Source organism: Eretmochelys imbricata, chromosome 10 (assembly GCF_965152235.1).
Source record: "Eretmochelys imbricata isolate rEreImb1 chromosome 10, rEreImb1.hap1, whole genome shotgun sequence".
In the NCBI taxonomy this organism is placed as follows: domain Eukaryota; kingdom Metazoa; phylum Chordata; order Testudines; family Cheloniidae; genus Eretmochelys; species Eretmochelys imbricata.
The window spans coordinates 7,780,761-7,807,195 of record NC_135581.1 but is presented as its reverse complement, the minus strand read 5'-3'; the positions used below and the strand labels follow the sequence as shown (position 1 = coordinate 7,807,195).

General features: G+C 46.9%; 1 protein-coding gene across 8 annotated transcripts in view; it reads right to left on the bottom strand.

Moving 5' to 3' along the window:
* The window catches only part of PEMT (phosphatidylethanolamine N-methyltransferase), a 91,073-nt gene extending 66,281 nt beyond the window's left edge, over positions 1-24,792 (bottom strand). For 2 of the 8 annotated variants that reach the window (XM_077827799.1, XM_077827804.1), the window contains exons 1-2: positions 24,559-24,792; positions 17,689-17,796 (exon numbers count right to left, since the gene is read on the bottom strand). In XM_077827799.1, coding sequence (XP_077683925.1) covers positions 17,689-17,796; positions 24,559-24,630 — 180 coding nt within the window. In that variant the 5' untranslated portion in view covers positions 24,631-24,792. Of the gene's footprint in view, positions 1-17,688; positions 17,797-19,062; positions 19,125-22,211; positions 22,374-23,343; positions 23,418-24,558 lie in introns of those variants that run through there. The other 6 variants (XM_077827800.1, XM_077827802.1, XM_077827803.1 and 3 more) reach the window with 6 other exon arrangements.
* Between the last annotated feature and the right edge of the window lie 1,643 nt (positions 24,793-26,435).

Below are 26,435 nucleotides of genomic sequence, written 5' to 3'. Positions count from 1 at the left end.
AGCTCCATCTAGGTTGCATTTCCCTAGTTTGTTTATGAAACTGTCATGTGAGACAGTATCAAAAGCTTTACTAAAGTCAAGATATACCATATCTACCGCTTCTCCCCTAGCCACAAGGCTTGTTACCCTGTCAAAGAAGGTGATCAGGTTGGTTTGACATGATTTTTTCTTGACAAATCTATGCTGTTACTTATCACCTTATTATCTTCTAGATGTTTGAAAATTGCTTAATTATTTGCTCCATTATCTTTCCGGTTACAGAAGTTAAGCTGACTGGTCTGCAATTCCCTGGGTTGTCCTTATTTCCCTTTTTATAGATGGGCCCTATATTTGCCCTTTTCCAGTTGTCTGGAATCTCTCCCATCTTCCATGACTTTTCAAAAATAATTGCTAATGGCTCAGATATCTCCTCAGTCAGCTCCTTGAGTATTCTAGGATGCATTTCATGCCTGGTAACTTAGACAAATTAGATGTCTTCAAGTAATTTTTAACTTATTCTTTCCCTATTTTAACCGCTTCTGATCCTACCTCATTTTCACTGGTATTCACTACGTTAGCCGTCCAATCACTGCCAACCTTCTTGGTGAAAACTGAAACAAAGAAATCATTAAGCACCTCTGCCATTTCCACATTTCCAGTTATTGTTTTCCCCCCTTCATTAAGTAATGGTCCTACCCAGTCCTTGGTCTTCCTCTTGTTTCTAATGTATTTGTAGAATGTTTTCTTGTTACCCTTTATGTCTCTAGCTAGTTTGATCTCATTTTGTGCCTTGGCCTTTCTAATTTTGTCCCTACATATTTGTGTTATTTGTTTATATTCATCCTTTGTAAATTTGACATGTTGGTTTTCAAACCTAAACAGGGCTTTACAATTTGTCTACCCTAACTGCTCTGCTTAGATTCCAGCTCTGCCCACCTCATTAGCCACACAGTCGAATTCAATACTAAATCGAGATCATTCCTATTGCTACCTACCGTGCAGACAGAGGTTGTTTTCTTCTCTCGCGCGCGTTAGTGTAGTCCTGATAGCGTTTCATGTGGCCTTTAATGAAGTCCATCATCTCCTCAGCAAGTAAAAATTACAATAATCAGCCAGTGGCTGATTACATTAGGAACTGTGTTGCTATCCCTAAACAGCCCGGATGGCATGATTAGTATGCCAAGTACACATCTCAACAAGCCTGAGCCTTGCTCACCCTTAATATGGTACCTAATGTTCTCCATTAGCATCTCTCTTTTCAATGCAGAGAATGTCCTGCAGCAGTTTGTAATTAGGCACAACAGTTAATTCGACAGGAAACAATTAAAGGTGTTATATACATGGAGCAGTTAGAAAGCTAGTGGTGTCAAATGTTGAAATGTAAAATAAAAACACAATACACCCCCATAATAGAAACCAAAAACAAAACAAAAAACCTACAACGGAAAGGAAATGATTGACGATTAGCCTGTAATTATTTTTGAAGTCTCTTTACTGTTTATTTCAAATGTCACATTCTCAAAAGGGCACACCAATGTATATTCAATGCTATGCAAATCACAGATCTTCATTAAATGTAATGACACCCCTGGTTTGATCATTTGTTGGGACTGAAGCTGGGACCTCTGGATCGAAAAGGGTTAATTTCTACTGCTTGTGCCAAAGGATAGAGACTTAATTTAGAGCAGCGGTTCCCAAACTTTAAGAGCCCGTGAACCCCTTTCACTAAACTGAAATCTCATGAACCCCCTCCTAAAAATGAATATTTCCAGGAATTTAAATGTAAGTTTCCTCTGCACTCCGTGGGGCTCCTGCTGCTGGACCCCGTTGACCACCCCAGTCACCTGAGCTCCACTGAGCTCAGGTTGCAGGTCCCGCTAACTGCCGGGGCTCAGGCTGCCAGCCCCAACTACCCGGCCCCACTCTCCCTGGGGCTCGGGCTGCCAGCCCCGCGCAGAGCACTGGGCTTCGGGCGGCCGACTCCCTTGCTGACGGGGGCAGGGCTCGGGCTGCCAGCCCCAACTGCCCAGCCCCGCTCTCCCTGGGGCTCGGGCTGCCAGCCCCGTGCGGAGCGCTGGGATTCGGGCGGCCGGCTCCCTTGCTGATGGGGGCAGGGCTTGGGCTGCCAGCCCCAACTGCCCGGCCCCACTCTCCCTGGGGCTTGGGTTGTCTGCCCTGCAACAGGTCCCACCTGCTGCCTCCAATGCCCGGGGTCCTCTGGCTGCCCTTAGTGAAATTTTTCTGGCAAACCCCCTGTAACGTCCTGCGAACCCCCAGAGGTTCACAAACCACAGTTTGGGAACCACTGATTTAGAGGCAAGAGCACCACTCATTAATCTCTATACACGGCCTAACTGCTAGAGGGGGACAAAGAACTGCACTGTGCTAAAGCTCACTTTGCACAGGTCTCTAGAAATGAGATCGCAACAAGGAGAATGGTCTTCTCGATGAGTGTGCTGCAGACATGAATTTCAGACTTGCCCTGCACCCAAGCACAAGCTGAGTAAATCAGGCACAAGGGAGACTAGATGCACTAGAAAGCCCGGAGAATAACTCAGATTTTTGTGTTTGTAAAGCTTATATTATTCTTTGACTCATTTCTATGGGGCATTGCGGGGAGGAAGGAGTGGAACTTGGGTCTTTAGGAGGAATCAGAATGTGGCCTGGAGAATGAGGATCGGGAAAGGAATTTAACACTCCGGAGAGTAACTGAAGGCAGCATGCAGGCAGCTGTCAGAGAAACAGACGAATGGGGCATCCAGACGGACATCACTGGTAGCGTGGAGGTGCCTGCAGTGATACAATTAGAGAAAGCGCAAGGGCTGTGAAGGGCTTAGTGTATCCACACAGCACTAAACTCCTGCCCCAGCATGCACTGGACTCAGTGTAAAACGTGGTATGGATGATCAGGGAGCAGTCTTTTCTTTGACAGTTCCGAAGTCCTGGTCAGGACGATAAAAGGGACATACCCAGCGACGAATGGGATACCTTATCAGCCTGTGAGCATATGCAAAGTGTGGCCCCATGTGCAGCAAGTCACGCCGTTCTGCTGAAGAAGGGCGGGGGGGGGGAGAACCACACTTGCCATCAAGTCTCCTTGAGGCAGGGAGCTAAATCAGCATTCATCTCCTTGGGTGCTATCCTCAGGAGCCTCTGCAATCAGTAGCTATGGAAGTGCAGCCCTTTGCTGACTACAGCCTTAATTTGCAGCATATGTCTAGCAGAAAGAACGAGGGGAAAAACCATGTTTAGAATCCTGTGCATACATTTCAATAGGGCAAAATAATCAGATTAAAAACAAATTCAAAGGGAAACAATGAATTATTTTACGCCACCGTTCGTTTCAGTCTGCAGACTACTACTCTGCATTGCAAATGAGAGCTCATAAGTCCACCCTTATGGACACTTTGTACTTGGCGTAAGCTCTCCCAAAGGGTGTTAAGGGGAAAAGGGGAAAAAAACCCTCAGAGTACAAAACCAGAGAGAAATCCAATACCCCTTCACAAAGCAGTGAGAGTTAATTTGAAAAGAGTACTTATTGCATTGGCTTCACTCGACTGAGCACAAAATTCGGCTAGAGGGCTTCTGATTCTCTCTATGTACAACCACCGTTCAAAATATCATGTTCCATGTTCCATGGTAACTTACACTTTGGAACATTTCCCATGGATCTTTGAGGACAAGAATGTTTATGATTTTGCTGTCATCTGAAAGGCCAACAATAGATAAGGACAATTTGATCTTTATCTAATACAGGGAGTGCAGCATTCTGTTCTTCTGTCCTTGGGGATGAGATGTTCAAACTCCATAACATGACAAGCAGGAGACTAGCTCAGAAAAAGGTCTTTTTTTTTTTTAAAGCTTCTTTTTCAAAGAGACTGCAGAAATAATTGGACTTGCCTTACTTTTTTCATAATGGTTCATAGTAATGGAATCAGTACTGTACTCCAATGGAGACAGTGCAATGTGAGTGATATTCGGGGGTAGAGTTGATTTTTAGACAACTGCAAGAAAGAATCCAAAGAGCTAAATACATAAAGTAGATTGGAAAAGCAGTGACTGGGATAAAGAAACAGGTATGTTTTGATCACTGGAATATTTATAGCAGACACCAGTTTTAGTCTGCATGCACTTACAGGTGTATGCTCAATGCAAAAGATATAACCAAAAATAAAAAACTATTAGAGTCTTTAATGGAAATAATGATCTTCTTGCATAGGAGTTTATTCTCATTTTACAGCCTGGGTGTTTCACGCTAAGGGAAGCGGTGTACATAAATCCCTTGTATGAAGTTTAAGAGTGTTATACAGGAAACGGCCTTTGTCTTCACACATTTTTATCTGAGAAACATGTCTGGCAAATGGATAGGAGAGCTTCACATGTGGAACAATTTTCGCAAGGATTCACACCATAATTTACTACCCTACACAAAGCCGATAGAGCACAGTCAATGGACAAACTCAGGGTGGGCACGTTATAAAGAAATGCTGAGTTGACAAACATATGTAGTTGACTCATTATGCACAGAAAACTATTGTGGCTAGAAGCGTCAAACTTGGAGGACAAGATTCAAGTAGATTCTGCTTTTGGTTATACTAGTATAAAACTGGCGTAACACCACTGATTTCACAGAGCCCCCAGTGAAGTCCATAGATTTATGTTAATGTAAATGAAAGAAGAATCAGACCCTCTCACTCAATACTCTGATTTCATTATCTGTGTACCTCCAAACTTATCTCATCGCAGAGTGTGGTACGGTCTAAAATGTCATTGGCTGTATCCATGATTTCAAATGAAAAGCCACTGTATTTCTGTAATGGGTCCGGTAAACCGATGTCATTAAGCAGAACCTGGAGTTTTAGTAGCATTAGTGCACTTCTACAGACACACCAGCAACAAACAGTATGTCAGAAGTTCACATAAAGGGCTGCCTATGTAGCTAGACCTTGACATACAAGGCCACAACAACTCCAAAAGACAAGCTATTTAAGGGGAAATGAACACAAGAAGAAGTCAACTTTTTGTGAAACCAAGCATTCCCAACCAGCTCCTGGCATGAAACCCTTTAGTGGCTCACCCCGAGTTGTTATGGGCTATTGGTTCAGTGAATATTAAAGAGCCACCTGGTACATTATTCTGGAGCGCGTACTATTTACCAAGTCAGCACTTCATGGCACAAATCCTTGCTTGCTAATGATTAGGAATTCCTGGATCCTTCAACGAGATCACAGCATCCATGCCAGTGTCCAAGCTTCCTATCTATGCTGTCACCTACTGCGGCACATGCGATTTGCTCGCTTTACCTTCTGAGCAATTCCACCTCTGGGAAACGCCTGAGAAAGTTTTGGAACAATATTAGTTCCATTTAATTTGCCAGCCTTGAGAGTTAAATGACTGGCCATACTGTCATTCCAAAAAACAGCAACCAAAAAACAACAAAAAACACACCTCAGAAAGGTCACTTACTAGGAACAGCTCACAGTTCAGAGTGCAATCGAATTTGGGGAAGGTGCAGTAAGCCCATTTTGAATACAAGTGGCCGTATTAGCCCCAAAGCAATCTGAACAAGCATTAACCTACTTCTGCCCCCTTTCAGGGACATCTATTGTGTGACGTTCATAATGGAAATGGGAGAGAAATGTACTCTTCCTATGTTAGATATATTCTGAGTACGTTACAATTTTCTCCCCATTATAGTCGGACATTAAGATAGAGCATCTTTATTATCAAAGATGGGTCTGAACCCAAACCCTCGATCCCAACTCTAGGGCTATTTGAAATCCAAAGCCAGACCTGAATTTAACAGATACATTGGGAACTGCAGATCTGAAATCAACCCCCCCACATCCCATCCTCCCAAAGACTTTGTCTGTTCAAAATCCAGTTCTGAATTTTGTAGATTTATTGTCTGCTGCTGAAGACCACATGGTAATTTGGCTTCTAGATGCGGTGTTGCCCTGGCAGGCATCAAGACTCCATGGGGTCCTTTTCTGCAAGGACAAGGAATCTTCAGCCCACCAGAATAACTGGGAAGAAACTCAGTTTCCTGCCCCCATAAATAGTTTCCCCAGCATAGATAAGAATCAGGCCATAGGAAGCCAAGAGTAAGTAGCAAATGCAGGCAGAACTTGAACACAGGGTGATCAATGCAAAAAAACAGGACAAACCTTAGCTGTATTTATACACAAATGTAGGGTGAAGCATTTACCCATCTCTTCTGCTTTCTTTGATGTTCCTCCACATATCTCCTAATTTAACCTATGAAGGCAAAGAACTTGCCTTCCAAACAGCAGTCACATCCTTTTTGGAAAAGGAGCCATGTATTCATAAATTATAAAGCCAGAAGGGATCATTGTGATCAACTTCTCGGCCCTTCTATATAATACAGGCCATAGGACTTCCCTGAATTAAAACCAGTTAGAACAGGATGGAGAGAATTCACCACCCAGTCCTTGGTAAGTTGGTCCAATGGTGAATTACTCTCACCACTCAAAGGCTGCACCTGATTTCCTGTCTGAATTTCTTTTAACTTCAAATCCCGGCCAGTGGATATTGTTATACCTGGCTCTGCTAGACTGAAGAGCCAATTAACAAATTTCCATTCCCCATGCAGGTGCTAGGAGACCATGACCTTCCCCTTCTCTTTGATAACCTAAAATCGATTGAGTTCCTTGAGTCTTTCACTACAAGGCATCTTTTCCAACTCTTTAATGTTTGTGCATCAAAGGCAGAATTCACCTCACAGTTGCTGGAGAAGGTGACCAAAGCAAAGAGCACAGATTAGTTCAAGGGATGCATACATTTACTTCTGAAAAAGGGCAGGGAAAGACCAGGAAGGTAGCACTAAAGGATCATTTGAAGAGGAGCAGCACTTGGGCCAGAGGAACTTTCCTGTTTCTAAAAACACTTCTGTCCTTTTATGGCACAGAGTCAGCACAGTTACATGGTGGATCTGATCTTAGGCTTCATGACTAGAGGGGAAAAAAGACCCCACCCACATATGGGAGCTGTGCCTCATTCTGGGGCAAGGGACGCCACACTTGGAAAGTGAGAAAGCTTATATCATACATTTGCTGACTGGGTCTTTAGTATTTTTTCCTGATCAGTCTGAATTCCTGATACTTCACATGCCACCGGGCTGGCAATGCATTGTGAGTGAAATTCACAACCCTGTGCGCAAAGCAAGAGTGACGGCTTGTGAGAAGTAGTACGACACTGGCTTTGCAGGGAATGGAAAGAGTATCTAGTCCAACCGCTCCAGAGGGATTTCTGGCCCTGCTTGCCAGTCCCTTCCCCTCCTTCAGCTCATAGGCACACCCATGCCCACAAAATACCAGTCAGATCAGAAGCTCATCCTTGGGAAGCAGGCATATGACACAACCGACCTAACAAACAAACTTGTTCTGGAAAGGAAGGAGTGTTGTATCGTAAGTCTAAAGAAACCTGGAGACGTCAATTTAAAAGTTTTTTTCCCCATCCTCTCTCTAGTACTTCCATGGTCCTGATCACCATAGTATCCGACTGCATGGCACGCTCAGAAAGTGACTTATAAGTAGCCATGAGCCAAATGGCAGATGTCCAGGAGCCATATTGGCATCTAAGCACTAAACAGCTATTTCACACACAATATAACATGAATACACTATACTTTTGTCGAGTGTCATCTTAAAACTAACTATTTCGTAAGTGAAACAATGATTACTAAAAAGGAGACGGAGAAAGGTAGAGACAAGTATATTTTGTTATCTCTTTTCCACTGAGCTCAAGAACTTGGTAATAAACATCCTTCAGGGGTCATCAATGGGGATAAATTTCAGTACATAGGATTTTTTTCTACCCAGACCTTGTTATGAGATCAAAATGGGAGGGGGCGGGGGGAAATCTTGTTGCTTCGGCGCCCCCTGCTGACCAATTTTAGAAATGACAGGCTAGCTCCAAAACAAGGCCAGTCCGTTCCTCCTGCTATGAAAGACCTAATCGGGGAAAGAGTAAAATCAGGGAGATGCCTCAGGAACGGCAGGAGGCCCACCAGCTAAAGGGAAGCATGAGAAAAAGACTATTGGGCAACTGTCTAGTGCTTGTGTTGTCAAAGTAATTCATGCCTTAGCAACAGAAGTTTAAGAAGTAAATGCATCGTCAGCACACTCCACACTTACGCAGCTCTCAAAGCACTGTATCATTCAGTGTCATTACTCACATTTTACACAAGCAGCACAGAGTGGCAAAGTGGTTGCCGAAGGTCACACAGCAAGTCGCTTGCACAGACTAGGAACAGAAATCAAGATTCCTGGGGTGAAATGCTGGCCCCATTTTGCCACTGACTTTAGCCTGCATTGATTTCAATGGGGTCAGTCCCCTACACTAACAAACTAGACCACCCTGCCTCCCAATTTATTAAGAAGAGCCCACTGAGCCAAATTCTGCCTCTTGGTGTAGGCAGGTTTAATTCCATTGACTTCAACGGACCTGCTGCCTCTCAAACCCAGTCTGAATCTGGTCCAATAGTAGGAGTCTGCATTAAAATAGCAAAAGACAGGAATAAAGGCTGCCGGGCGGCTAGTATCTCAAACCAATGAGCCGAAGCATTCAGGAGTCTCAGAATTAAGGCTCAGAAAAGCTATAGTCTGGCTGGAGACATAATCACAGAGTGCTTTTGCCCCAGTTCTACCTGTGAGGCTACAATGGTGTAACCGTGGTGGCTACTTTTGCTGCGTTAGCCCCCTCCCTCAAAGCAGTAATGGAGCTGCCAGCCGGATCTGAAGCACAGCAGAATTGTCAGACTCCAACGGGAGCTGCAGCCGCACAGTGGCTCTGCAAATCAGCATGGGTGGTGTGTACATCCGTTTGTAAATCAAAAGCAGATTAAGCGAGAATAGCCTGAGTTTGGGTCCACGCATTTCTCTTCCAAAGAGGAAACCACCCACTTCCCAACCAAGTGGGATCAGAGATTCTAGAACTTCTGCTAAGCAAATGACGGAGCCAGTGACTGGCAGCACATAAGGCTCACAGCCGAATACAAAATGCCTACGAATCGGAAGATGAAATCTGAAAAACCAGCAGCTTGTGGCGACTGGACGGGAAAGAGCACTTATTGTACTTCAAGCCATCTTTTATCCTGTACCAAAGAAGCTCTTACACAACTGGTCCATTCAAAATATGCGCCATCATTAACAGTCAGGGGGATGATACAGTATGCTGCTCTTTAAATACACTATAGAGTTGTTGTAAGGACAGGGACGTCTCAGACCCTTAGACACCTCCGGAGACCCCCAAAGTACAGTGTGCATCTCTTCCCTGGGTGCCAATGAAAGTGGACCTCTCAGACTTGCTTTGTAAATGTTTCCCCACAGGCTTCTAAATCTTAAATATGTAAATGGACAGAATCAGACTTTCAGCTGGTGCCACAGGATTCTAGACCATAAAATGACACACGTTTCCATTGCAAAATGAAAGGGGTTTCTCCTTCCTTTCATGGTTTCCTTTCTTCTGGGCATGCTTCTAATTACCTTAGCATTTTCTTTAAAAAATAATAATAAATAATAATAATAATAATAATAGAATCCTGTAGAAAAACTTGCACCATCTTTTGTTAACTGCTTCTAATGGCCCAGATTTTTATAATGGTAGGATAGACAGGATGGTACTTGTGGTTAGGGTGCTAATCTGGGACCTAGAAAACCAGGATTCAGCTCACTGCCCTACCAGACAGCAAACGAGTTAATTAGAGTTCGTCTACTTTGCAGCTGGGAACGTGCTTCCCAGGGCATGGAGACAGATAGGCACCAGCATACTCAAAAGGGCAGCAGTGGCAGATGGGGCTAGCTGCCTGAGTGCAATCACACGTACTCCCTGGTTATGTACATGGGTGGCTAGCATGAGCTGCCGCCCAGGCCACATAGACCTGCATGCTAAAAATAGGAAACACGTGTTAGGAAACACGCTCCCAGCTGCAGTGTAGACATACTCTATTGACTCGCCCAAGGTCACTAGAGACACAAGGTGGGTGAGGTGAATGAATTCCGTGTAGCTTGAAAGCTTCTCTCTCTCACCAACAGAAGTTGGTCCAGTAAAAGATACTAGTGTACCTTGACCACCTTGACTCTTTAATAACCTGAGACCAACACAGCTAAAGCAACATTTGCCCAAGGTCACATTTGCCTACGCCTAAAATGTAGGTCGACCTAGCTACGTTGCTCAGGGGTGTGAAAGAGTTAAGTTAAGCCAAGCTAAGGCCCAGTACTGATGCTAGTTTTTGAGGGGATGGTGAAAGAAAACCCCTTCGGTCACTGTTGTGAATGTCCACACTACAGCAGCCTAGTTGCAGCCGAAGCACTTGTAGTGTAGACATAACCTGCGGCAGTACAGAAAACTGAACCCTGGTCTCCTAAGTCCCAGCTAGCACCTTGACCACCCAGCCATCCCTCCTCTCATACACATCTGTAAAAATCCGAGCCATTCGATGTATTTAACAACGGATGCTAAGGTGACCAGACAGCAAATGTGAAAAATCAGGACAGGGGTGGGAGGTAATAGGAGCCTATATAAGAAAAAGACCCAAAAATCGGGACTGTCCCTATAAAATCAGGACATCTGGTCACCCTAACGGACGCTGCATGGTTTCTAGAGGATTAAAACAAAAACAAAATTACTTAATGTACAGAGGAAAGAAAATAATACCAAAGAGAAACACTCTCCCCCTCCGCCAATTGTATTCAGACAACAGGCACTGCTTTGTCTCAAGAGGACAAAGTCTCCCAACTGTGACACTGAATACAGTAGGATATCTGACCCAGATTTTAGTGCCTGTTGTATGTATCAGAGCCGGCGAATAGATGCTGAAACTCTAAATTTAGCTGCTAAACAGGTGTGCTGGCACAGACAAAGAATGTTACAGTCCTGACAATCGAGATCCTGGGGTGTTTTGTTATGAGTTAGCCAAGATGATGGTTGTCACATACCTGCAACAAGCATTACGCAGCACTGTCTGAACCTACATTGCCCGATCAGGTAGAAAGTACCACAAATCCACTATGGTTTGACTAGCCACACAGATAAAAATCACCCGTAACTTTTCTTTGAACATCTTTGGTCCTGCCATGAGTCGTAGGAGATGAAGACAGTTATCACTGCCTGCTTTGAAAGGCTGAGGACGATGATTATGCAATTCTCTCCCAGCACAAAGAATGACAAAATGTATCAGATCTTACGCTGGGTCACGTAAAAGCAGATGTCAGCATGCATTTGAGACTCCATCATCGAATTTCCCCCAATAAAGAAATTCCTCACCACTCTATTGGCCCACAAATGTATCTTTCATACCCTTATTAGATTTGACAATCTCTACATGCCCAAGCACATAATAATCACAGTTGCGTAGCAGCTTTCATAAGAGGATCTCAAAGCACTTTCCTAAAGGTGGGTGAACATTATTACCCCTAATTTTACAAAACAGAGGAAGTGGGGATTTTCAAAGTAGCCCAAGGAGGTTAGGTACTCGAGTTCCAATGTATTTCAATGGGATTTGGGCATCTAACTTCCTTTGGCCCCTTTGAAAATCCCAGTCTGTGACTTTTGAGAGACTTGCTCAAGGTGGGACTAGACATGGCCACAATTTTCCAAGTTGACTATTGGTTCTGGGTGCCCAATTCAAGACACATTAAAGGGGCTTGATTTTCACAAAACACTGAGCAACCACCCCTCTGACAATAGGGACTTTTTAAGGTGTCTCAAGTCAGGCACCCAAAATGACTAGTCACTTTCCAAAACCTAGGTCGTATCACCTCCCATGTACTAATTCCCAGTCCCATGTACTAACCATTGGATACCATCACTGCCCCCCCCAAAAAAATGCACAAGGAAGTCAGTTATATGAAGCAGAAGCTCCAGCGTGTCCCGTATTTCCTTCCCATTCTTCTCTTGGATTCTGACTCAGGGAATCACAGCACATAACAGCTTATTTCATAATGGTCAGCAGCAGGCGGTAAACCGGAGGTGATGGATGGGGCGGGGGGGAAAATCACTGCAAGAACATGTCCAAGAGCAACATAACTCTGTGGCCACCTGTTGGGCAGAGTTGGCTTTTAATTGGGATGGCTTTTTAAGTTTTCATCCATCTGGCTACCAGAAGAGGGAGAAGCAGCTGTGGATGCTGAAAGGCTAGACAATATGGGCCGAATGCATCCTTAAGTGTATCTTCTTTGACTGCCAGTGGAGATACGCCAGGAGCAGATTTGTCCCTATGAGTTTTATGGGATTCTGTGTTAGAGGTGTGTTCTCTTTCACACACACAAATTCTTGCTTCATTTGCACATCGATCTCGATCTGAAGAAATAACCCTTGTATTTACACAGACTTGTGCTTATAGGAACAAATGCATATCAAACACACCTGGTTTTAGAACAGAAAGAAGGTGGCCAGCTGCCGTCTGGTTGCTGTCATGAAAGTACACGCAGCCCAAATACAGAAGGACTAAGTATCAAGCCCAAGGATGAAATCCTGTGCCCACTAAAGTCAGTGGGAGTTTTGCCATTGATCGCAGTGGGGCCAGGATGGCATCCTAAGTCTTTATTCTAACACAGTGCAAAGCAACGATGGAAAACCCAGGTCAACCACTGCAAGAAATTGCACAGGAAGAAGTTCAGTGAGACAGGCAAAATAAATTGGAGCACCCAATTGCTAAATCACCTTCTAACCACACAGTCCGTATTTTAACACGCAAGCAGCCCTTTGGCCAGCATCCCGTCATTTACGGAGCGCAGACTGTGTACTTGGCACTGTACAGAAAAACAGGCCTTGCACCAAGGATCTTGCAATCTAGTGCAGACACAGACAAAACAATTCAGACACATAGTACATTGGGTGCTGGTAAAGAAATCAAAGAGATCATTATTGACAGGCTTTGCAGGAGTGGCCTTCGGGAAGGAATGAGGAAGAAAGGCAGGTGGTTTGGTGCATGAAGGGGAGACTGGCAGCATGGAAGAAGACAAAGACAAGTCTGGCAGGGGAGGATACAAAGAAAGGGGGCTGGGAAGGGCAAAGGCAGAGACAGTATCCAGCTGTTGGCCCTTGTCAAACACTTAGATTGGAAGCTCTTTGGGGCAGGGACCCTCTTCTTATTCTGTATTTTTATAGTGCCAAGCACAATGGGGCCTGGTGCATTACTAGGGCACCTGGGTACTACAGCAAGACAAAAAAATGGGAATCAGGTTCCATTTCTAAGCCTATTTGTTTTACTAATCTAAGACGACACAAAGGCAAATCCAGAAGTGGAGCCATTAGTTGCAACTCCATTGAAGCCAATAGCACTGCGCCCACTTATAGCAGGATTGAATTGAGTACAAAGTGCTCCTAAACTTGCCAGGCAAGTCTTTTGAGCACTATCGTCCCAGGCTAGGATTTTCAAAGCAGCCTAAGGAAGCTAGTGGCCCAAGTCCCCCTGGAAGTCAGTAGGAGTTGGGTGCCTTAGGCCTCCATTGAAAATCTCAGCCTAAGCATTCAGTTATCATAGCAACAACTACTACAGAAAACCCTCAGACAGGTCACGTTCCCAGACAGAATACACTGTGATAACTCACAGGAGCATTAGTTACTGGATATTATTGCCCAGAAATAAGCAAGCACAATACTTAAACCCCATCTCATGGCAACACTGAGTATGTAGTGCCTGGCGAGGTGAAAGTACATGGATATATGTAGAGACTGGAGCGTGGGCAGTCAGGCCTAGCGGACGGAACAGGGTTGGAACCCAGGAAACAAAGTCAGAGTCAGAACCCGAGCTAGGGTCAGGCTGATGCCAAGAGTCAGGGCTGCGGTCGGGGTCGGGAGTCATGCCAAAAGTTGAGCCAAAATCAGGGTCAGGAAGGAGTCACACTGAGGGTCAGGACTGGAGTTAGACAGCGATGCCAAGGGCCAAGCCAGAGTCAGGAACCAGAGGGCAGTGCTGAGTCAGACAGCAATGCCAAAGGTCAAACAGGAGTCAGGGAACAGTAGCAGGGTCAAACCAGAGCCAGGAGTCAGGGGCCAGTATAGCAGCAGATCCAGAGTCCACTCAGCTGCTCAGACAACTTCCTGTGCCTCTATCTGGCTTAATTAGCGCATCTGGGCCAATTGGTGGGGCTGGAGCCTCTGATGGGCCAGAGTTCTGCTAGCCCCCTTCCCTGCTGGTGCCAGAGAGCTGTCGGTTAGCGGTGATAGTCTGGGTACCACTTGGGCACCCCCCAGAGCTGGATTCTAAACCTGCAATCCCTCCATGATACATTCCAGAGCAGCATTAGCAGCGAGCAGAGAAGCGTAAATCAGCTGGCCATCTGCAGCAGCGCGGTAGATAGTAACAGTCCCATCAGATCCCCTGCACCCGAAGAAATACCCAATGCCACTTTAAAAATGATAAACACAAACCTATGTCTGGCTCCTTTTTATGGCTCCATCCTCAGCCCTCCCCCTGCCACCAGAAAGAGACTCTCCACATTTTGCCTGCAGTGCCACCTACTGGTGAAGACAAAGTGCTTCAATTGTTAGAACGGACCCAGAAAAAGCACTTTGAAGTTTCTGCTGGTACATCTCCTCTCTCTCTTCTTTAAGAGCAGACAAGCTGGTGAAACAAAACTGGGTTAGTCCTTTAGCCATCCCTCAAGGCATTCACAAACATTCCAAGAGTCAGAAATCCAAACCCTCAGGAACCCTAGCCCGCAAACTCAGAAACAAAACAAGAGCATGGAGCATTTTTCCCTCCTTTTTAAATGAGGTTTTCCCCTAGAGTTCATGTTTTCCGAACAGACCAGCGTCTGAATTTGGGGGGGGGGAGTTATGCTAAATAATGATTCCAATAAGGAATTCACCTGGCATCTTCCTTTTAGAGGTACAGACACAACTAGACTCTTTAATGAGTAACCTGAAAAATTAGGGAACTTCATGCTGAAAATAAGGCTCCTTTAGGGCAGCTCAAGTTGGACATCCAAAAATCAGGGCACCTAAAAATCACTGGTCACGTTTGAAAACCTTGGGCCAAAATTCCACTTTGAGTCTAATTTCCATTAATGCTTCCATGACAGAAGAATCCTCCACTGACTTCGATGGAGCTACAATAATTTGTATTAGCTGAGAATTTGCCCCTAGATGTACCCAGGGAGAAAGAGTAGTCAAGGCACATGGTTTATAGTCAGACATGGGTTCTAGTCCCTACTCTGCACAGACTTGCCCTGTGTCCTTCTAAATGAGGGATATTAATAATACCTCCCTATCTGATAAGGGTGTTGTGAAATTAAAATTGATTAATGCCTATTAAGAGCTTTATGATCCTGGGATGGACAGTGCTTATCACACCGCGGGTCCCACCGGGCATAACACGACAGCAGCTACCAATGTTGGTTTCATGCATTCAGCCATGCCCGGGATCCATAAGCACTGAGTTGTGGCCTATGCAAAAAACGATTTGCTGGACTTCAGGAGATGACAGAAAGCGTGTTTACTTGGTTTAGCCTTTCATTGATTGTTTTTGTTTCTTTAATGCCCCATGACTTGATTGTCAACATATTTTTGGCAGCAGCAGCAGGTGACTTATCTAACAAATCATCCTGGGTGGCTAATGCAGTTTATGTTTTTATATTTGTAACTATTAGTGCCTGGCTGCCATGGTGATAGGTGCTGTATAAAGGACTGAATAATGTTTATCATTTCCTCTTGCTCACCTCCTGCTATGCACCTCCCAAGCCCCACTCCTAACTCCCCTCTCTATCCTTCTCATCTTCACACCTTCTGGGTTGTCTTTACACTTGGCACTGCCTCCCACTCCTCAGCAGTGAGCAGCCTTCCTTCCCTTCATTTCCCTCGGAAAACGCTCTGCTGCAGAAGCCTTGATCTTCACCACCTCCCAGCTGATCCTCCGGCCGGTGTGTCTTATACCTACCTCTACTGTACGGTCTGCATCTGATCCAGGGCCCAATCCTGCAGACCTTCCCAATGTGAGCCATCCCACTGAAGTTAATTCAGGAGTTTTAAGGAATAACGGAACAGGGCCTTTGATTTAAGGAACTCAAGACAGGGACTGTGTCTTCTTTGTATAGAGCCAGTGTACAATAAACAGGGACAAAAGGAGATGCCAGATACTTCCGAGTTGTAAGGCATTATGGCAAATCTGCATCTCAAGGTATTAGAAGTGGTGCTAATCTTTTTCTAAAGAGGGATCGTGCCAACTTCCTAAGTAGCCCTTTTCACAGTAATTCAGCAGGAAACGCAATTGCTAAAGGATCATAGCAGCTGCAAACAGAACACAGTCCCTGGGCTTCCAAATTCCATGGCAGTCAATGACGTTAATTTCACTTCGTCAAAGGCGCCACATTCTGTTCTCTGTTTTGCAGACCATAAATCTGGAGTGGCTGGGCCAACATCAGGGAGTTATTCTCCAGTTGCACACCAATGTAACAGAGACACAACCTAGCTCCGGCAGGCTTAGGAGAGGAAGCATTTTTGAAGTAACAAGAACAAAATGAAGATAAATCCTTCCTGCATTTCCTCCTCTGTTGGGCCTCCTGTGGAGAAGAAGTGTATGCCATGGCCTAAGCAACCTGCAGCAGAGCCAGGTGGGCAGACAGCGAGACCTAGATCCTGCCACTTGCTACAGGGGGTGTAAGGCTGTAGCACAAATGCAAGCAGAAGCAACACACAGGCCCATGTAAGGATAGCAACCTCCAGTCTGACAGGTAGTAAGTTTCAAGCCATTCTCCCTTATTCACGGAGTTCAAGGGAGCAGGTTAGGGGCAAGGGGTGGGCGAGTTGGAGGCAGCAGGAGCTTAAACGTGATCCTCGTTGTGCTAAAATAAGGCATCAAGCTAAGCACTCCCTTTCCTGGGTCTCGCTGATGCCCCTAGGCAGGAGTAATCTCACAGCAGTGCTCTTTTTACTGAATCAGGCCCAGACTGCTCCTGAACTGGAAGGCTGCGCTAGGCAGGCAAGTCTCCGCTTTATTCACCCCTTATTAATTGCGTGTTTCTAGCCCAACTTTCCACATCTGCACTGGGCAGAATCAAACTCTCAGGGAGAAAGCACTCAACTTGCATCACAGAGTCCACCCCATCCCATCGCAGCCCTCCCACGTTCCCAGAGCACTAAACACACCCTTAAGGGAGAAAAAGAAAGTCGGGGGGCTGAAAATCCTCCAGGCTTCTACTAAGGGGGAAAAAGAAACCAACTGCCAGGTGGAATCAGAGACTAAACGACCAGTCGGGAAACCAGGCCAAACACGGTCACTGCCCCAGATGGCATCCAAAATGAACAACCAAGTTAATATCCATCGGCTTGGGAATGGATAGCACCTAAGTTCCCTCTAAGCTGTGCAGCAGCCTATCAAGGGCCACGGCGGGAGAAGCACCTCTTCCCCAGGCGTGGAGCTGCCGCGGCAGGGAGAGGCACCTGTCCCGGGTGCTGCTGCGGCGAGAGAGGGCTGGGGGGAGTCCTCTCTCCTCGCTGCAGCCCCAGGGCACCCTACACCACAAACTCCTTATCCTCCCCCCGCACCAGAGCCCACACCCCCAGCCGGAGTCCTCACCCCCCATTCACACCCCAACCCTCTGCCCCAGCCTGGAGCCCCCTCCTACATTCCGAACCCCTCGGCTTCACCCCCTCCACACATGACCTCCATATTGGTGCACATCACAAAATTCATCCCACACGTGCCTGGGAAAAGTTAGAGGGAACATTGGATAGCACACTTACCACATTCCAGAAAAGAGGGTTAAAAGCAATGCAAAGGACAGCAGCAGCGAAGGTGGAATCGGTCATTTTGACATAGCCGAGCAGCAGTGTCATGGCTGAGGAATCAACCTGCGGGAAAGGAACAAAGTCAGCAGGGGCATCCGTCTCGCATGGTCACGAGCTATCTTCTAGACTGTGTCTTTTAGAAGGCTGAATACAGGCCCATGGGAAGGGTAAATCAGATTCTTCCAGCAACTGAGTCTACTGCAGTATATTCCTGCCATATAAATGTCTGTAGTCCTATCGCTGTGCATTCTGGTCCCGTGAGCTCCCACAAGCTAAGCAGGGTTGCAGTGGGTCAGTACTTGGACTGGAGACCTCCAATGGACATTGAAGGAAATGTACAGATCAGTAGAAGGCACCTCCGGGAGGCTGGGGGCACTAAAGGATGCTGTGCTGCTAGAAGCACCAACAAAAGAGATAAAGTTGAAATCATGAAGAACCCACAGCTTGATTTATTTAGGTAAAAGGGGCCCATTATCGCCAGTGTCCTGCTGAAATCGGGACTCTGATGTCGCATTCTAGATTCCCTCCCGAGCGTCAGCTGGATATCGTATTCTTCTTCACTTCCTGTCCTAAACTGTGGCGAAGCATTACTGTGCCATGTGTAACCCCAGAACTGGCTTCAGTGGCATTGGTGGACGAATCCTTTTGCTGCCCCCAAGGGATGTTGGAAAGGTATGCAAAGTGCTTTGTGGCGTTAGGATGCTAGGTACTAAATATGGACCGCGTGTGACCCTAATACCGAGCCTCCTGCCCCTGACTGGATTACTGAGTGCTTCTGAGAGCCAGACCAGTAGAAGTTGCAAGCGCTCAGAGACAAGGGCGTCAACCACTTCCATCCTGTCATAGCATCATAGAATATCAGGTTGGAAGGGACCTCAGGAGGCTCAGGCTCAAAGCAGGGCCAATCTCCAATTTTTGCCCCAGATCCCTAAATGGCCCCCTCAAGGATTGAACTCACAACCCTGGGTTTAGCAGGCCAATACTCAAACCACTGAGCTATCCCTCCCCACTGTAGATTTCTCCTCTGTGATTCAGACACAACTAAACGTGTTTAAGGGGGAGGGGTGGTATTTGGGTAGGCACCACAAGGGTGTGTCGTGCGGGAAATCCAAATATATGTTTCTGAGCTAAATAAAAGGGCATGGTATTTCCTAGTGCCTCAGCTCACTACCAGGGAGGAAAGGTGATTTTGTGGTTAAAGCTGGACTGAGACTCCAGGGATTTGGGCTCAGTTCCCAGTTCTGCCACAGATTTCCTGTGTGACCTGGTAGTTACTACCCCAACTCCAGCCCTCAGGTTTTCCTTCTGTGAAGTGGGAATTATACCTACATGCCTCTTCGGGTGTCTGGAGAATAAATTCATCCATGTTTGCGAATGAAGCAGATCAGGATCTTTTGAGCAAGACATTTTTCATCCAAAAAAAAAAAAAGGGGGGGGGGGGAGGTCTTTTTTGAAAAAGAAAATTGTCGATATTGTCAATTTTTCTGTAAAAACTCTTCCTACCTTTATTCCCCCTCCCCGATTTTTTTTAATTGAAAACAGCTCAATTTGGGGGTTAGCAAAACCAAAACATTCTGCAAACCACTTTGAAAAACAGTTCAGAACAAAAAAAAAAAAACCCCCGCAAAATGGGTCTGTTTCAAACAGTTCTGAAGCTAAGACCACTTCAAGCCGTCAAAGGTTTTCACTTTTTGAACCACTCTGTTGGTGAGGCACTCAGATACTATGGAGAAGGAGGGGCCTCACAAAGACTAGATGGGAGCTCCAACTGCAGTCTGATTCTCAGAGCCCACATCTCAAATCCCACCGTGCAAGTAATACCAATATTTAAAAGAGAGCAATGACTGACTGCAAGAGGCCTCTTCCCTGAAGGGTACCCAGTGCACTAAGCATGAAATAGCTTCATCTTGCCCACACAGAGAAAGGAGCTCACTTGCACTCCCGACCGCCTCGTGGGTCCTCTGAATTATCTAGAATTGCAGTGCGATTTGGGAAGAGCTGGGCCATTAGATCAGATGCAATTTATTTACAGCTCAACCCCGTTTTTGCAAGGCTAAAGGGCTGCAGAGAACTGAATTCTCTCAAACCTCGGGAATCCATTCCCGCATTGTGCTCTTTCAGCAGCAACCTGTCCATGCTTTTCGCTTTAAAGCTAGAATTACACAAGCTATTTCAAAGGGCGTCTTTCAGATGCTTTACAATCACGGACAAATGGGGAAATACTGAATCCAGAAGGAGGCCGCAAGGGTTCACTTACAGAATGTTTCTGAAAATTACAGTGCTTGGAAGGAGCTACAGTAGGGTGACCAGATATCAAATGTGAAAAATCGACATAGGGTGGGGGTAACAAGTGCCTATATAAGACAAAGCCCCGAATATCAGGACTGTCCCTATAAAATCAGGACATCTGGTCACCCAAAGCTACAGGAATAGCTCACACAAGGCCTGATCCTGCCCTTCCTTGCCCAGACAGAACTCCCAACGTAGGCTCAGGCCTATACTGGATACCAAGACCTATCTAATATCCATCCCCTATTCTCCATTCCCACTGCAACCCTTCTATTGTGCCTTGACTCACACCATCTGCCAGGCTTCTGTGCCTCTAATTTCTCCCTCCACACCCCCAGCCTCTACAAAATGCTGCGAGTAAACCCATCTTCCTCTCCCTGGTCGCACAGCCATATTCCTCTCCCCTATACCAGCTAGGCCTCGCCTTTCACGCCATGTTCCAACATCTCATGGTCACATTCCAGGCACCAGGCCTGCTCCATTACTGCCGACACATCTTCCTTCCTCCTAACTCCTACCAGCAAGCTGCACTCCATGTCAGCCACCATCTGCCACTCCTCTCCAAGCCTCCTTGCTGCCCCCAAAAAGGTCGGATCCATAGGACCAGAACCTGCAGAGCCTGGGACAACTGGTGTTCCCGCATCGCCGCCGAAGGCCATGCAGAGCCACACCCAAGGAGCACTGTGGAAGTTAGGCACCCCAGGAAGTGCTGCCCAAAGGATCAGAGCAACAGCACCCTCTGGCCTTCTGATTGGCCCATGTTCTCTATTTAACTCTGGAGGCCAGCCCCAGGAAGTTGTCTGGGTAACCATGAAGAGGTCTAGCTTGCTAGGATTCCACACCTCCGGTCTCCAACCCGAGCCTGACTCGGACCCGGACCCTTTCCTATCAATCCTAGCTCTACCGATTGACTGTACGGTGGCCAGGTGCCCAGTTTTGCACCTAAAAGTCCAGTCAAAAAGGGGACCTGACAGTGTCCAGTCAGATCTACTGACCGGACACCCAAAGCCCGGTTACTGATGGGGGGGAGGCGCCAGGTCATCACCTTCACCAGCCCCTACTCAGCCAGGGCCGCCTCCTACCTTCATCAGGTGGCTGCAGCTCCCAGACCTGGTTCCACAGGCAAGTCCCTCCTGACCCGGGCAGAGCGGGTGGGAAGGGAAAAGCAGGGAGTGATGGGGGCAGAGAGGGGTAGGGCCCTGAGGTGGGGCAAGGGTGGGTCCTCAGGGGGAAAAGGCAGGGCAGGGGAGGTTCTAGCACTCCTGCGGAAGTGTCCGGTTTTTAAATATTACCAAGTTGGCAACCCTAGATTACTGTGATCCCTGCTGGCTGACCTTGTGGCGGTCCTTGACTTGTGGACACAAGGCTAGACCAGTCCTCCTTTCAGTCAAGTGTCTCCTTAAAAGACAAGGATTCTCAGCATTAACCAATGGTCCGTCTTCTAATAATCCAGTGCACAACATGTCCGGACTGTATGGTCTGTACCTAATTTAAATTCTAAGCCCTGAGGGGCAAGGACAGGGACTTCCTCTCCCCCGCATTTCATATAGCACTGAGCACCCCGTCAGTACCTGACAAGCAACATCCTGGCTTGTTGACCTATTAACTCATTGTCAGTAACATCATTAATAGGAGGCTCAATTTCTTTTCTCCTCCAGAACCCATCAAATTCACTGCCGCCAACATGAAACAGATTTGGTTGTGCTTTCGCAGGCCAAGGGGGGGAACTCATTCACAGACTCATAGATATTAAGGTCAGAAGGGACCATTATGATCATCTAGTCTGACCTCCTGCACAATGCAGGCCACAGAATCTCACTCACCCACTCCTGCAATAAACCTCTGACCTATGTCTGAGCTACTGAAGTCCTCAAATCATGGTTTAAAGACTTCAAGGAGCAGAGAATCCTCCAGCAAGTGACCCATGCCCCATGCTGCAGAGGAAGGCAAAAAACCCCCAGGGCCTCTTCCAATCTGCCCTGGAGGAAAATTCCTTCTCGACCCCAAATACGGCAATCAGCTGAACCCTGAGCATGTGGGCAAGATTCACGAGCCAGATCCTCAGGAAAGAATTCTCTGTAGTAACTCAGATCCCTCCCCTTCTAACATTCCATCACAGGCCATTGGGCCTATTTACCATGAATAGTTAAAGATCAATTAATTGCCAAAATCATGTTACCCCATCATACCTTCTCCTCCATAAACTTATCAAGCTTAATCTTGAAGCCAGATAGGTCTTTCGCCCCCACTGCGTCCCTTGGAAGGCTATTCCAGAACTTCACTCCTCTGATGGTTAGAAACCTTCGTCTAATTTCAAGTCATTAGGACGGTGTCTCTCCAAGGGGTTTGTACTGTTATGAAATTAAAACAAACGCAGCACAATCTGAACTCGGCACCACATCAGTCACTAAGTAACTGTATGTGTAAGACAAGAAAGATTCATGTCAGCAAAAGGGCTGTTCACTTTCCTCCCAAAGATAGCAACAGAAATCATAGACACTGCAGGATTTGCAAAGGGGCGCTCTAAAAAAGGGGGATAGAAGAGTTGAAACAGGGCCTAGATTATACTATGGCTCTGCCCAAAGGCCTGGATCAAGACCAGGGCCCTGCTGTGTTAGGCGCTGTACAGACACAGGCCCTGATCCAGCATCAGACCATGCACTGTCCAAAGAGCGGGGGCCCTCTTGCAATGGGTCACTGCATTGATGTCAGTGAGGCTGCCGTAGACTCAGCAGTCCATCCATTGTAGGATCATGGCCCTAGAGGTAGACATGGTCCCTGCCTTGATGAATTTACAATTTAAAAAGGCAAATATCATAGAGAGGATAGGAGAAGAGGATCACATTTTTGCACACGTGCTATTCTTTATTTCGTTTAGTAATTACACAGATAAGTAACAGCTTTCCCCAGTTGCTCCTCAGCCAAGCCACTGGATAATTTTTTGTAAACATTATGCTGGGAGTCACACTTCAGTTATAGGAGTGCTGGAAAAAACAGGTACGCTAAATGGAGTGGATTCTCAGTGCCCATCTAAAGCGGCCTTGCTCAGACTCTGATTCTACTCCCATTGGGCTCAACCACCTAAGTCATTTATAAGACAATAGTACCTAAAATATACACAGCGGACCACACTGAGCCCTGGAATAGATGGATGTACTTCCACTGAAGTTAAGGGAGTTCCACCTGCTTTACACGAGGGCTTCGTCTGACCGAATATATCCAGGTAAATATTGAAACTAGCACCCTAAAAGGTCACTGAAATAAAGGGTGAAATAGTATGTCACTAGCTTTGTAGGCAATGAAAATACCAAAACTACTCACAGATATATCTATGCACAGGGAAGAACTAAATATACCCTGGAGATTTCTTCCAACGCAAATAAACATGAAAGCAGACACACAGTTTCCTAAAGCCGGAGTGTAGCATTCACCAGACGCACACCGGTTTGTTTTCAGCATAGTTTGATGAAGTAACATATGGTTTGTGTGACACAGCGCTCCTGCTTTCACGTTTTTGCTCATCTTTACAACAATCCATGTTACAGCATGCCCGTCTGCAGCAATACGGGGTTCCAACTACCGAGAGCCCCAAATAACACTCACCGAAGTCAGCAGGACTGGAGAGTGCTCAGCAGCTCACAAGCAGGAGGATGGCCTATAACAGCTGAGAAAACAACCTCCCCCTCCTCCCTGCTTTGAGTCTCAATACGGAGCAAAGCAGCTGCAAGAATTACAATGTAAACACAAGACACAATACTCTGCCAAAATGTGGTCAGATCATTTTAGGAATGTTCACTCCTCCTAAACCACTGACATTTGCAATAACATGGGAGTGGGGTGAGGTGAGGGACTAAGAGCAGTGCTTCCATACAAATTGTTATTAAACTCTGCAGAAAGACTTCTGAAAGAGACAAAAAATACCTTGGCTATTAATGGCTTAGTTGTAACTGCCAGAGCACTGATAGCAAAAGCAAATGATGTGAGGTCAACATAACCCCAAAGCAGCAGCTAATGACAGATAAAGGCCCTTTCCCTCCACCGCCTCCCACTAAAGCCGAGCTGGTCCCGAGCTGGTCCCTAGCCCTGCACCAATTTCAAAGGAACAACAGGCAGGGGGAAGAGGGGGAGGAGAAGATATTTATCAGTGCAGCTCTGCACAGAACATAAGAACGCTGATGGATGACAATATTTTTGTATGTTAGTGTCAGGTCATAACTATGATTCCTACGGTCAGATTCTGTTGTGCAAAACAGTCTAGTTAACACTGCTGCCTCACACAGAACTGCCCCTGATTTTACCTATTTATCCCTAAATCAGGAAGTACAAACTGAAATCCACTGACAAACTAACTGCCTGACCCCACCCCTGGGTGTGTGTGTGTCAATGTTACAGACCAGGGAAGCTAGTTAATGCACACCATTAGCTGCTCTCTAAGCCCTAGATTTAAATCCTAGCGAATGAAAGCACGCCTCGTGCTTCCCCCACCACACACACAAAACCACTGCACAAATGAACAGCAAAATTTGCAACCAATACCTTGCTATAATCCAAATTACTCAGTCCTCCACAGCAGTCCAAGTGGGATGGCAAAGCACCACCTGCCAGCATTCAAAGTTCAGCTTATCTCCTAAACTGACCAGGCCCTGAGCCTTTTATAACCTGTGTGGACACAAGCCATGCCCAGGCTGGGGGTGAGGGGCATTCAGTGGAACCTCTGGACGCCCTCACCCCCTGATCAGCTGTGACAGCCCTTCCCCCCCAGCAAGCACCCAGCCCTGCTTCCTGGTTATCACTTTAAACCCTGCCAGGGCATTCTGGGAAGTGTAGTTTCCTCCACCCAGGCTTCCCAGCGGCTTCTGTGCAGAGAACTACAAGGCCCAGAGGATGCAGGGCGGCTGAGTGCTCCGCAAAAGCCTCCAGGCTCAGAGCAGCATGTTCCAGGGCAGCTGAGCTCGAGCCAGTTCTCCCCTGGGTTGGAGCCACTGGCCCCAGGGAGTCAGGCCAGGGCGGGATGGAAATTAAGTTGGGAATCACTGACCTTTTTTAGTGGGGTGCCACCTTCCGCCGGCCGGAGGGGTTTGGTGGGGCTCTGGCAAGGCAAGGCTGCGCTGGACTTCGCCCTGGGCTTAGGCAGTCGTCCAGTGGCGTGGCGGTCACGACCAGTGCCAGGGAGGAGGGGGCAGATCAATAGGTCCTTCCCAAAGTCTACAGCCAAGCCGGGGCTTTCATCCCTCTTTATCAGTGTCAGCTCAGGACGGGGACCGTGCCTCCGAACATGCCTGCGTGGCCCCTAGTCCAACGGGGCCGATCCTGATTGGCGCCCTTCCGCAACACAAGACGGTTGATCCTGTGAGGGGACCACCCCTCTCCTCTGGTATTGATTTCAAGGGTTGCTGTGGTTGGTTCTCGGCCCCTCCCAGGGTGCGGCCGGGGCCTGATCTGGTGGTTTTATAGGCAGGGCCGGAGTTATGTTTTGCAAGACCCCATGCACAGTGAGAAGAGCAGGGTCCTATCCATCTCTCAGCAGAGCAGCACAAACCTCGCTCCAAGCCCCCGCACTATCCTTAGGCTGAGGTGGGGGGAACCTGTTTTAGGTGGGGCCATGCCAGTTTCCTTGCACCTAACAAGGCACTGAAGAGCTTTGATTTGTGTAAGAGTTGTATTTATACATGATGTTCCTGCATGGGCTGGGGAAAGTCCGGGCAGAAAAGCTTGGGTTGAAGGGAGCCAAGGCTGCAGGAGTGGGAAGCCATCACAAAAGGGCTGGAGCTCGGGTGCAAGGGAAGCCAGACAAACATCCAGGGCTGTAGAGCAGCGGGGGGAGGGGGAAAGCCCCACAAAATTCCAAATTTGCAGACATGGCTAAATGGCACAGCACAGAGCCGGACACCTGCAAGTGGATCCTTGCACTGTGCAGAGCCCAGCTGAGACAGTGGGGAGCTGGGCTCGGCTCCTGGAACTGCCTTCTATACCCAGGGACTCCATGCTCCAACCTCATACATCCAGGGCCCCTAGGGACAGAGGGCAGCCTCGCCCAGCCCCCCCACTACCTCAGAGTCCTACAGCTCATCCCTTCTGGGCTGTGTAACATTCCTCCCTGACAATCTGTTCCGAAAGACACTGAAGACAGAAAGCAAGGAGACCCACCCCAAACTAATAGGCCTATTCAGACCTGCAATATATACAGCCATAGCATAATCCCTGCACTTCCAGACAGGGTCTGCATGTCCATTAGGCAGGCTCAAGCCAGTCAAAGATGCCTTTTCTTTAATTTATGGCAATGCCTACAACCTATATTTAGCATTCGCTTCGGAATCAGAAGCGTCAGCAAACACATAGAGCGTTCCATCTGGCACAATTCGAGCTGGTGACAAAAAACCTATTTTATTACGGATAAACTTCAGATCCACCAA